At 34.0% G+C, this 12,489-nt stretch overlaps 2 protein-coding genes across 3 annotated transcripts; both read left to right on the top strand.

The window, feature by feature from the left end:
* The first annotated feature begins 2,421 nt into the window (after positions 1-2,421).
* Positions 2,422-6,392, top strand: LOC142627628 (putative protein phosphatase 2C 14). Of its 2 annotated transcripts, none has more exons than XM_075801505.1 (5): positions 2,422-2,897; positions 3,560-3,730; positions 4,899-5,069; positions 5,158-5,337; positions 5,767-6,392. In XM_075801505.1, the coding sequence occupies exons 1-5, from the start codon at positions 2,604-2,606 to the stop codon at positions 6,238-6,240; spliced, it is 1,290 nt and encodes a 429-aa protein (XP_075657620.1). In that variant the 5' UTR covers positions 2,422-2,603; the 3' UTR covers positions 6,241-6,392. The 2 variants fall into 2 exon arrangements, with proteins under 2 accessions (XP_075657620.1, XP_075657619.1); XM_075801504.1 differs by having other exon boundaries at positions 2,422-2,921.
* A 1,463-nt stretch (positions 6,393-7,855) lies between these two features.
* Positions 7,856-9,584, top strand: LOC142629515 (uncharacterized). Its single transcript, XM_075803524.1, has one exon. It carries the CDS (start codon positions 8,137-8,139, stop codon positions 9,085-9,087), a length of 951 nt encoding a protein of 316 aa, XP_075659639.1. The 5' UTR covers positions 7,856-8,136; the 3' UTR covers positions 9,088-9,584.
* Positions 9,585-12,489: the final 2,905 nt, after the last annotated feature.

Here is a 12,489-nt window from a genome sequence, read left to right as displayed (position 1 = left end):
TTTTTTACATTTTGGCCATGTAGTAACTCCAAATTTGAGTAAGCGACTACGTGTGCATAATTACTGAAAATCTACTCTCTTTTTTCATACACAAGAATAATATTACTAAGAAGGAGAAAAGGATGACCCACAAACATTTCTAGAACCTAATGAGGAGACTTGAATAAAAAGAGAAGAGATGTCTATAGACCCATCCCACCTACAAAAAGCAACCCAAGGAGCTAATTATGGGCTAAACAATTTTAAGTCTCTAGGTACATAACAAAAATCCCAACAAGCAAGAGAACTTGACGATTCTAAAACAATAGGGCCTAATGGCCTATTTGGGAGTTTAGAGAGGGAGGAGAGTAGAGGAGAGTAGAGGGGAGGGGAGTAGTGGGGAGGAGAGTAGAGGAGAATGATTACCCTCCACCTTGTTTGGATGTTTTTATAATTAGTAAGGGGGAATGGAGTAATTAGCCCTTCCTCTTGTTTTTAACATTGTAATTTTATAAATATAATAAGGGTAAATTAGGTAATTTACTTTATCAATAATTTTATGTGCTCTACTCTCCCTCCAAATCTCTCCAATTTGGGGGAATTAAAAATGAAGGAGTTGGAGGTAGTTGAAACCCCTTCAAACCCCTCCCCCTCCTTCCTTAAAAAACTCCCAAACAAGGTAATTGAATTACTCCCCTTCCCTCTACTCTACTCCCCCTCCTTTTTCAAACATCCAAACAGGCCATAAAGGAGGAAAGTAACACGGGGGTGGATGGAAGCAAGTGCTGAAAAGCTTCCACTACCATCTTGAAACTGCACAAAAGAAAGGGTATGGAAGTTTGAGAGCTTGTAAGGCAGACAGAGCTTCACCAAGATTAGGATCTAGAGGCGGCAGTGTCATTCCTTCCTGCCAAAAAAATCTACATGCTCTGTACACATGCGTGCACGTTAAAACAAACCATGTGAACATTTTGATGACTCTTTGAAATTCGCTGCACTTAGAGCATCCACAGCAGTGGAGCTAAAAATTTAGCAATTTAGCTCCACTAAAAGTTACTTTATCTATTTTACCTACACACATGCTGCAGCAGTGGATCTATTTTAGTTTTCAACATAATAAAATAATATAAACATCACAATAAAATAATATATCTACCACAATAAAATAATACATCTCACTACAATAAAAACACCACAATAAAAAAGGTAATGTGAACACAAAATAAAAAATTAAATTTTTTTTAGCTCTCATGAACAGTGCACATCTATCTATAGATGTGCACTGTAGCAATGAGCTAAAAAAATATAGATTTAGCTCCACTGCTGCATTCTTCTTTTTGGTGTTTTGGTGGAACTAAAATAGCTATATAGCTATTTAGCTCCACTGCTGCAAGTGCTTTTAACAGATCACATGCAAGTTAATTTCATAAGCACTTGCTTGGCTGGACTGATACAATGAAAAATTGAACACATTGAATGTCGAATTCTATGAAAAATTGAACACATTAAAGGTATATCTCTTTAGTAAAATGCTATTCAATCAAGTATTTTAAGAAAAATAAAGTGAGAAGAAAATGGGAAAAAATATATGCATATATATATATATATAGAGAGAGAGAGAGAGAGAGAGAGAGAAGTTAACGAATATCCTTAAGAGCATGAGCATTGGTTTAACAATTATTTTTAGAAACATTTTTTGGGAAAAGAAAATTTTGGGTCCGATTTATGTATGCTCTTAGAGAATTTATTAATAGACCATTTTTAAAAAGTTTTAATATCATTTTCATGAGAAATATTAAAAAAACTGTAAATAAAAAATAAAAAATAAAAAAGGCCAGTTGTTTTTTTCTTTTTCTTTTTTTGGTCAATTGTTTTTTTTCATTTTTCATAAATGCTCTTTAGACATTAGTTAACATTCCAAAAAGTGATATTAAATTTTTCTTTATATTTTCTATTAAAAAATTCCCTAAGGGCAACCCGTTATTTGGACCGATATATATATATATATACACACACACACACACACATACACGCTTCTAACCAAATTAGTGAATATGAGTCATGACTCATAAGACTCACAAGCCACAACTATAATATAAAGTTTTAGTCATACATACCATACAAAATTTAATGGTCATACATTTCTGACCAATTTAGTCATACATACCAATTTAGACATCCGTTAACATTTTTCAAAAAACAATATTAAAATTATTTTTAAATTGTTTATTAAAAAATGCCCTAAAGAGTAAGACAAGCCGTTATCTTATTATATATATATATATATACACACACACACATTTCTGACCAATTTAGTGGTCATGAGTGACTCATATGACTCAAACCACAAAGAATGACCCTAATTTTTTTGGTTTCACCTATAAATTGAACCCACATTTGGAAAACCTTCTCTCCAACTAATGTCCTAGCATACATTCAAACTTTTGACCAAATTACCAATCATCCCCAACGGCTCCAAAACCCAAAATTCCATTCTTTTTTTTTTTTTCTTACTCTTGACTCCCTCTCTTCACTCCACACACAATTATAAATTACTCTCTGTATTCTTTATAGCCGTTACAACCTCTCTCTCTCTCTCTCTCTCTCTCTCTCTCTCTGTAACAATGGCGAGTGACTCAGGCTCTTCACTTGTAAAAGACACAAACACAACAATGCCCTCTGTTTCTTCTTCTTCTTCTTCTTCTTCTTCTTCTTGCATTTCACTGAAGCGGAAGAGACCCCCCAAGATTGAGATCCCAAATGTGTTGCAAGAAATGCCAACAGAGAAGTTCACGTCCCAAGACTCCACGACCCAACAAGACCCCGTTTGCGTTTTCTCTGAGATTGGTTTTGTTGGGGTTTCCTCCGTTAAAGGCAAGAAGAAGTTCATGGAAGACACCCACAAGATCCTTCCTTGCGTAAATGGCAACAACTCAAACAAAGTAGTACTTCTTATTCAAAATGAGTTCTCTTTATTTATTTATTTATTTATTGGGTGCTGTAACTTGTAATTAATGATGCTTAGTTTGTAGTTTGGTACTTGCCATTGATAAGAAAAATGTCATTTTTTGAAGTGGGTTGGCTAATTGTTAGGTTTTGTTGGTTAGTATGTAGGGGCTCTTTGGTTTGAGAAGTTGGGAACTTGACATTGATAAGAAAATAGGATTTTTTTGAAGTGGGGTTTGCTAATTGTCAGGTTTTGTTGGTTAGTATGTAGGGGCTCTTTGGTGTGAGAAGTTGGGTACTTGGCATTGATAAGAAAATGGGATTTTTTTTTTTGTTTTTGAAGTGGGGTTGGCTAATTGTCAGGTTTTGTTGGTCATTATGTAGGAGTTCTTTGGTTTGAGAAGTTGGGTACTTGGCATTGATAAGAAAATGTGATTTTTTTAAAAGTGAGGTTGGCTAATTATTAGGGTTTTTTTGGTTGTTGTGTAGGGATTCTTTGGAGTTTGGCATTAATAAGAAAATCTGATTTTTTAAAATTTTTTTTTTAAAGTGGGGGTGGCTGATTGTTTAGTTTTGCGAGTTAATGTTTGAAATGGAAATGGCTGATTGTTGAGTTTTTTTGGTTAATGTGTAGGGGTTCTTTGGTGTATATGATGGACATGGAGGTAAGAAAGCTGCAGAGTTTGTTGCTGAGAATTTACATACTAACATTCTTCAAATGATGGAGAATTGTGAAGAACCCATGTCAAAGGAAGAGGCAGTTAAAGCTGGTTATCTGAAAACGGATCAGGAGTTCTTGAAGCAGGTTATTGCAATTTGGATTTCTACTGTTTCCAAAATGCTTGTGTTTCTTGATTCATAATTTTGTTTCTTACAGTCACTTAATGACAAAGGAACCAATTTGATGTCTCCTGATAACCAACTATGAATTTGATTTTATGTTGATAACTAGTAAAGCTTCTTTGATGGTAGCACTTAGTGAATGCCTTTGAATTTGAAATCATGCATCAAGTCAGGATACTTTGTTTACATGATCGTGAAATTATTCATTTTTACAAATCTTTCTGCTTGGGTTTGTGTTACCATTGGTAAATAAAAGCTACTGCTATACATAGCTTGGTAAATAAAAGCTACTGCTATTCATAGTTTGTAGAGAATATGGATTATAGGTTTGGTGTTTGCAGAATGAGGGAGTATGTGTAATTTTCTGCCAAGTCTTATTTAGAAGTTTTGTTTCTCTGTTTATACTGGTTGAATGGAATGCATATTGGTATGCAGACTACAGTTTTAAACTTTTTTTCTGAGGCAAACTTTTGTTATTTTATTGACATGTCATCTTGGCTATGCTTAGTTTTGACTTTTTGGGTTGGTTCACAAATTCTAATTTGCAATTTTTATCTATGCCAACCATTCTTTGTGCTGTGTGTTAAGAATTACACTTGCTACTCCTTCATCATATGTGTGTTGGGGTGTCCCCTACTAGCGATGCATGGACAAAAAGGAATACATGTGGCCAATCTTGATTAATATGTTAAGAATGCATAGCCAATCCCAAAATTTTGGAACTAAGGTTTGGTTGCTGCTGTTGTTATTGTTTTTGTATCATATGCGTGTGTGTGTGTGTGTGTTTAGACTAAATCTAAATTGCAAATAATATAGAATACTGAGTGATGTGGCTGATTTGGCTATTGGTGGCTATTCTAAACACTAAATGTGTGATACCTTGGATTGTCTAGATCGATGTTGGATTGAATATGAGTACAAGTTGCACAGGAATGTGCTAAGTCCCACATTGAGCTTGTACTAGGTCTATCTAGGCTATATAAGCTATTACGAAGAGCTTTAATTGTAACTTGACTAGTATTTTGGGGTATAGTGCATATGTAACTAGTGCTTCCTTTGGTTTTTGATAAGTCATCATTATATCTTTTGTTTTGGGGAAATGCTAAATTCTTTATTCTGAAAAAATACAGGGTTTAGGCAGCGGTGCTTGTTGTGTCACAGCCTTGATTGAAGGGCAGGAGGTTCTTATTTCAAACTTGGGAGATTGCAGGGCTGTTCTTTGTAGAGGTGGAGTTGCAGAAGCTCTTACAAGAGATCATAGAGTCGAACAAGAGGATGAACAGAAAAGAATAGAGGATAAGGTATTTATTGTTGTATTGTCAAACTTAGCTGTTTTAAAGGGTGGAACAGTAATTGTTATTGATGGTATCTCTTCATACTCTGTTAAAGGGAGGATATGTCGAGTTTCATCGAGGAGCATGGAGAGTTCATGGGATACTTTGTGTTTCTAGAAGCATAGGAGATGCTCATCTAAAAGACTGGGTACTAGCTGAGCCTGACACAAAGATCTTAAAGCTGACGCCGGACATGGAATTCCTTGTCTTGGCTTCTGATGGACTATGGGAAGAGGTGAGAAATCAATGTTTTTGGGACTCCTATACCCTTGCCTTTTTGTGTTCTTAATTTTTATGCTCATGTTTGGTTTATCATCTAATAGTTAACTTCATTTTGCATGCCTTGCATTATGCCATTCATAAAATTTGTGATCTAGCTAAAATGCTGGGTTAAGTTATCAGTGATGGCATAAGTTTATTGCTGCTTAATGAGTTCAAAATACATGGCACATGACATGAAGGATATATGCTGGAATAAATTGTTACACAGATCATTGGTGTGGAAATGAACAAATTTAAATAATTGTTCATATGTTAAGATGTGCCATTCCCCTGTATTTATGCATTGGATTTATTTTGAGTTGCCATTTTCTTAGCCGCTGCAATATTGACATATCCTAACTCTTATTTGATTGTTAACTTTGATGTTGACTATCTTGCCTAGGTTGGCAACCAAGAAGCCGTTGATACAATCAAACAATTATGTACTGTTGAAAAGCAATTGGGCCCATCAAGTGATCTTCAGAAAGATTATGATGATGACAATTTTGGCTGTGTGAATGTGAGTCCTTCATCAAAGTTACGTAGGATTTCACTGGTTAAGCAACCTAAAGGGATGATAGGTCAGTCTCCAAGCTATAAGAAAACCATAAATAGAAGGAAAGCTAACAAAGATGATTTTGCTAATGAAAATGAAAGTCCTCCATTGAAGTCACGAAGAATATCATTGGTCAAGCGAGTAAATATGAAAACCATGTCTCCAACTAAAGAGAGCATTAGCTATAAGATGAGTAAAACTACCTCAAATGGACTTGTTGCTGCTTGTGAGGAGCTTGTGAACCTTGCTGTGAGTAGGGGTAGCTTAGATGATATCACTGTCATGATAATTGATCTGAACCACTTCAGATGTAACAGCTGAAGTTCATGGATTACTCTTGACCTGTTGATTTCACTCATGCTTCAGATGTAACAGCTGAAGTTCATGGATCACTCTTGACCTGTTGATTTCACTCATGCTCCAAAAGTTTCCTTTCTCCTGTGTATATCTGATAATTGAAGTTGTGTAGTCCATGTCTAATTCTTGAATTTTTTTTTTTTTTTTTTAATTCCTACACATAGGGCAAGCTAAACGTTAGATTCTTTTATTCTGCTTATTATAGCAGGAAATAACTTTTTCTCTTTCTTTTATTTGTGCTTTCTAGCTCAAGCAATTGTGCTAGTGACTGTTGCCTGCAACTGACTTTGATGCAACTATGGACCACCAGTCCACCACTATTCTTTAATAATTCTTCTCCCTTGCCTCTTCACTTTTTATGTACATGCTGATTTTTAATCTATGTAGGAATTGACAAGTATATCTATAACTTAAAATATGTAAAATCAAATACACTGTTTGAGATTCTGGTTTGCTGCTGGATTAAAATGTTGTTTGTTAATAATTCTGGAGACAAAGCACTCAATTATTGACTAGTAAATAGAAGTCTTCAAATTCCATTGTCATTAAGATTCTATAGAGTTCTTAAAATCCTATCCATTTATTTTGAAATGAGGGGATTAGATTTCACCACATCATCAATATTTTAAAAAAGATTGACGATCACCATTTTGGTATCTTTATAAATTATTGATGATGTGGCAAAATCCAGTCAACTCATTTCAAAATAAATGAATTTGATTTTAAGAACTCTACAGCAGAGCTACCCCAAGAACTCTAGTGGATTTTAATCCATCTCAAATTGATTGTATAACTCAAGTGTATTCAATTGAAAATTATGGAAATATGAGTGTATCTTTACATGGGAAAATAACTCATTTGTAGTACAAGATGTAGGTAAGGGAGTGATTCAACCCCCACAATATTCTAAGAACAAGTTTACAAAATTTAGCCCCATAATCCTCCAGCTTTACCTTTTACTCCAATTGATTGTCATGTTAGTTATCAATCACGATCTGTAAACTTTTTATTTTTTGTTTTTTGCTATGTGAGTTTATATTTGTAACTTAATCACCTTTCTGAAGCTCTTTTGTTCTTCTCTGCGTGTTCTTTTGTTTTTTTATGTTCAAACTTTAGAAAAGTGTTTTTACTGTTTACTTATATTCTAAATTTTCTAATTACCCGAACTCGAGTGCAGTACTGAGAGTTGGACTAGATCTCTGCTACAGAAACTGCAGATTCCTCACGTTATAAAGCATCTCACCCCCTAGATTCCTTGCCTATTCACTTTTATTACAACAGCTCCACTGAAAAGTTAAGGAAACCCCCAAGTAAATATACAAATCATAAATACATAAAATAATTATAGTTGTGACAAACCACATCGTAAATCCAAATTCTGTCTAATGTGTACATCTTTTTCATCACTAGCCTCCTTTTTAAATTTTACCCACCCACATGCTCATATGAACTTTTGGTTGGTATACTTATCACATGAACTTCAAGACCAATGAAAAGGTATTACTTTGCTTTTTACCATTTATGAGAAAGATAATTTTTGGATATAAAACCTACATTGAATCCAAATCACTTTGGAGAAGGAAAAAGTTGGGAAAACAGAAAAAGGGAACAGAACACTGATAGAAAAGCTTACACGGCTTTGCACATAATTGAATATAAAATGTGTTGCTCCTTCCACCCTTATCCTCACTCCTCCTAACTTCAAACTACCTGTTTAGAAATTGAGCTGTGTTCTCTTCTTTATCCAATTCATTCATCCTTCTCAGCTCGCCAAGAACTTTATCTTTTAGTTTTAGTCCAAAGTTGTACTCTTTTCTATATTCAAATTTGATCGATTCTCTTACACCTTAATAGAGTATCATGCATGATTCAATTGGAATTCCTGCTTGCTTTTCATCTGGTGAGAGGCCAGCTGATGATCCAGCAACTGTAATCAGGTCAGGCCAAAGTTTAGTTATGTCAGTGTACCAAACAAAGATTGCCGGTAAGTGTCGTCTGATCACCATTTCATGGTGCAAGAATATGTTATTGCATGGCCTATCTGTTTCAGTTGAAGGACTAGATGGGGATGAGCATCATAGGTGCAAGGTTGAGCTCAAGCCGTGGTACTTTTGGAGGAAACAAGGCTCCAAGAAATTTATGGTTGATGGTAAGACAGTCTATGTGGTTTGGGACCTTAAAGCTGCAGTATTCAATGGCAAGATTGAGCCACAATCAGGTTACTATGTTGCCATTGTTTGTGAAGAAGAGGTGGTGTTAATTGTTGGTGATCTAAAGAAAGATGCCTTTCGAAAAACGGGTTGTAGGCCGGCTCTCATCGAGCCAATGTTAGTTTCAAGGAAGGAACATGTGTTTGGAAGAAAGAAATTCTCCACAAGGACCAAATTTCAAGAGAAAGGTGACATTCATGAACTCTCTATTGAGTGCAAAAATGCTATTAGCAATGACAAATCCTTAGGTGGGTTTGATCCACAAATGGAGATTAAGATAGATGGGAACCTAGCTGTTCATATTGAGCATCTTCAATGGAAGTTTAGAGGCAATGAGTCCATCAGTGTAAGCAAAACTAAAGTAGAAGTCTATTGGGATGTCCATGACTGGTTCTTTAGCTCTGGTACAAGGCATGGTCTATTCTTATTTAGGCCAATTTCATCATCTGTATCTCCATCATCATCATCATCATCAACAACAACAACATTGACATCAACACATTTGTCAACTCAGGAAGCCAGTTCTGCCTCAGGAGAAGAAGTTAATGCATGTGGGTCTTCCAAGTTTTCCTTGTTTTTCTATGCTTGGAGGGTAGAATAATCATCAATATTGATAATCATGAGCATATAGTCATCACCAAGGAATTGAAAGGGGGGAGCTGAGCAGTCATGTTCATACAATCACACGCATTTTGGATGGTAGTCATTTGGATTGAACTCCTACAAAGAGAAGCGAAGAAAGAGAAAGGTTGGTGTAAGAAGCATAGTGACCAACATGAGGGCCCAAAGTGAGTTGGTATTTAGCTACAGGCTACAGCTGGGAATGGATTGAATAATATGGACATGATTGGACAGGCCAGATGGGATCACATTTATCTGCCTAGTTCAATGATTCTCCATCTCCATTACCTATTCTGAATTTAGAGTTGCTCTATAATGTGTTTTGTTTTTATTTTGATTTTTTTTTTTTTTTTGGGTTCTTGTGTACGAAAAGAAAAATAGTTAACAAAGATTCACATAGGTGACTGAAGCACCAAATATAAGAACATGTAGACATATGATATATTTATATATATGGGATAAGCCGTTGTTTTTTTCTGCCGTTTTGTTCTAGATATATAATCCATTGAATCATGATTGGACTTTTCATGAAAATTAACTCATTTCACGTGATTTACATATAGTTCGTTTTGTTGGTTGAAGCACTTGATGTTTGCATGTTTTATGCAAATCATGCATGGATTGTTCCTTTTATGTATTGATTCATTGTTCGTATTAGATTCTCTTACCACCCCTTAGAAACTGTAGGACCATTTTGCTATGCACTAAATCAAGCGGCGGAGCCATGATTTTAGTAAGAGGGAGGCAAGATTAGAAAGAAAACCAACCAAAATTTTTCTTTAAAAAAATCATCAATATGAGAAAAAAAAAAGATTAAACATTTAAATAGAGTTGTAATTATTATGTTATTATATGAGATCATAAATGATAACAATATATTATAAACAGTATATGCAACACCTTTTATAATCTCATATTCCAATCAACTAGCATGTTCTTTGAATTGGTTCTCAAGAAAAAAAAAATGTTCGTTGAATTAGGTTGGTTTTAAATGAAGCCATATTTTGATAAATTGTTTATGAAAAATTATGTTTAATTGGTTGACACTATTTTTCTTATATATTGGAAGATTCACAAAATTTAACTTAATATAAGTTCATTAGAATTTAATTTCAAATGTATTATTATACTCAAATTTCTCCATAATCTTAGATAATTATATGTATTAATTTATTCATACAATTAAAAGTTAAAAAGAAAATTGAGAAAATAAATCATTGTAAAAATATTTAAAGTATAACAATACAACTAAAAGGCTTTTCAGTGTTTCTTGATTGCTTTAAAAAAATTGTATATCAACGAATTAATTATAAAGGGATTTATGTTTTTAATGTTATTTTTATATGTGACTTGTAATGTTAACTGGAAATTAAAAGACAAATAGAATAGGTTCTACGATAGAGATGTGGCTTTTTGGTTTGAGAAATAATATGTCCACAACATTTTTACAACATTTTTACAACAAATCCTAAGTGGCAGGATGTTACTGGTTGTTATTGTTGGGGGAAAAAAGTAATCTTAGTGTTAGGTTCAAATTTGAACCAATAACAACTAACCACCTATGATTTGTTGTAAAAATGTTGTAAAAATGTTGTGGACGTAGCACCTCTCTTTTGGTTTTTAAAATGAGGGGTTGGTTTTTCATTAAAAAAAATGAATCATAAAAAATAAAATAAAATGAGGGGTTGGGGGGCCTTTCCTGAAGGTCAATATAGAGTGACCACATGGAGATCAATATAAAATGAGGAGTGGGGGGCAAGGCCAATTTTTGGGGCAGGGTCCCCCCATTCCCCTATCTCTATAGCCTCTGAGTGTCTCCATTCAAGAGTTATGAGGGAAAAATTTGTTCCTAGAACTGCTTAGAGAACAAGGAGAAATTTTGGAATGGGAACCTGAATTAGGTGAGTCAGTCATGTTAATTAACATTAAACTAGTCAAGAGCCTTTTAATTTGATGGCGTTCTTGGAGAGTTTGGATTTGAATCCCAGAAATAAGGTCATCTAAAATATAGGATCAGCTCAATTTTGGTTCATTTATATATATATATATACACACACACACACACACACTCAATTTTGCATTTTACCCTTTTTTTTATATGTGAGTTCTAGCCCAAAAAAAAAAAGAGAAAATGAGAAATTTTAATACTAAATTTCAACACTTTTTTTGAATTCTTTATTATCAATAAATGCTTGTACAAACTCGTTTAATAGTGATTTTATATGTTTTCAAGAACAATTGTTCAATTTTTAAATGACATAATTGGAAGAAGGTAAATGTTAACAAGCTCTGTGCGGTGCTTGTTAAGGTTGGACTAATGTAAGTTCTACTTAATAAAAAATTGGATAAATAAAAGAAAAATACATAAAACTGGCCTCACAGTTTATTTATTTTTTTCTCTCTCTATGAAATTGGCCCCATAGCCTATAAAATTGCAAAAAAAAAAAAAAGATACAAAGCTTGGAAGAAAAGGCAAAGGAGAGACTAGCTCAAAATGTGATGATAACACAAAAAATTATTATTCATTCTTAGGGGAGAATTCATCCCTCCTCTCACACGAGACCTACACTACACCCCATGCGAGAGGAGGGAAGACTCCTCAAATATGAAGGAGTAATTTCTAGAATTAACACCAAATGAACAATGGTATACCACATGTGACAGAAAATCTTGCCACCTCCTATATGAAGGAATAATTTCTAAAATTAACACTTCAGCAAAAAAAATTTCTAAAATTAGCACCGAATGAACAATGATATTCTACATGTGATAGAAAATCTTGCCAAAAAAGGCGTAGCAGTAGTAAATCCATGTCAATTTTAAAAAGAAGCTTGCATATCTTTAGAGAGTACTCTTCTGTAAAAAATGTGTGGTTTTGTTTGTCTATTGAGATTGATATATTGAAATATAAAGTGATATGCATCCATCTCATTGAGTATGGTAAGGTTGATAATTTTTTGACTATCCAGCGTTCAAGATTGTGAACTTATTGTTAAATTTCAGTTAGTTCAACTGATAAAGTCTTTAATGATTGAATAAAAGATTGAGATTCAATCTCCGCCTATACCAAAAACCGATTGATGTCTTAGTTTGATGACAAAGAGCTATCATCAAAAGCAAATGGCATAAATTAAAATTTTCTTAAAAAAAAAAAAAAACCCAATATATGAAAGATATTTGGTAAATAAGACTCCAGATATCCCATTATAGGATGCCTCTCACATGCAAGTAACCTGAATTATTCAAGTTTTACATGGCCAAATGGATTTTAACAAAAGTTTATTTAGCCAAAAATGAAAACTGAGGGACAGGGATGAATGCTTGAATGCTAGTCATAGCCTAAAATGGGCCCAACAATTCAACCTTACACGATGCCATGTCA

This window comes from Castanea sativa, chromosome 3 (genome assembly GCF_040712315.1).
Source record: "Castanea sativa cultivar Marrone di Chiusa Pesio chromosome 3, ASM4071231v1".
Taxonomy (NCBI): Eukaryota; Viridiplantae; Streptophyta; class Magnoliopsida; order Fagales; family Fagaceae; genus Castanea; species Castanea sativa.
The sequence above is the reverse complement of the archived record's forward strand: the minus strand, read 5'-3'. Positions and strand labels throughout refer to the sequence as shown.

Excerpts from the sequence above, each read along its gene's own strand:
- LOC142627628 (XM_075801504.1), top strand. The coding sequence starts at position 2,604 with ATGGCGAGTGACTCAGGCTCTTCACTTGTAAAAGACACAAACACAACA. Across the intron at positions 3,731-4,898 it reads ATCAGGAGTTCTTGAAGCAG|GGTTTAGGCAGCGGTGCTTG; the intron begins GTTATTGCAATT and ends GAAAAAATACAG. Across the intron at positions 5,338-5,766 it reads CTGATGGACTATGGGAAGAG|GTTGGCAACCAAGAAGCCGT; the intron begins GTGAGAAATCAA and ends TATCTTGCCTAG.
- LOC142629515 (XM_075803524.1), top strand. The coding sequence starts at position 8,137 with ATGCATGATTCAATTGGAATTCCTGCTTGCTTTTCATCTGGTGAGAGG.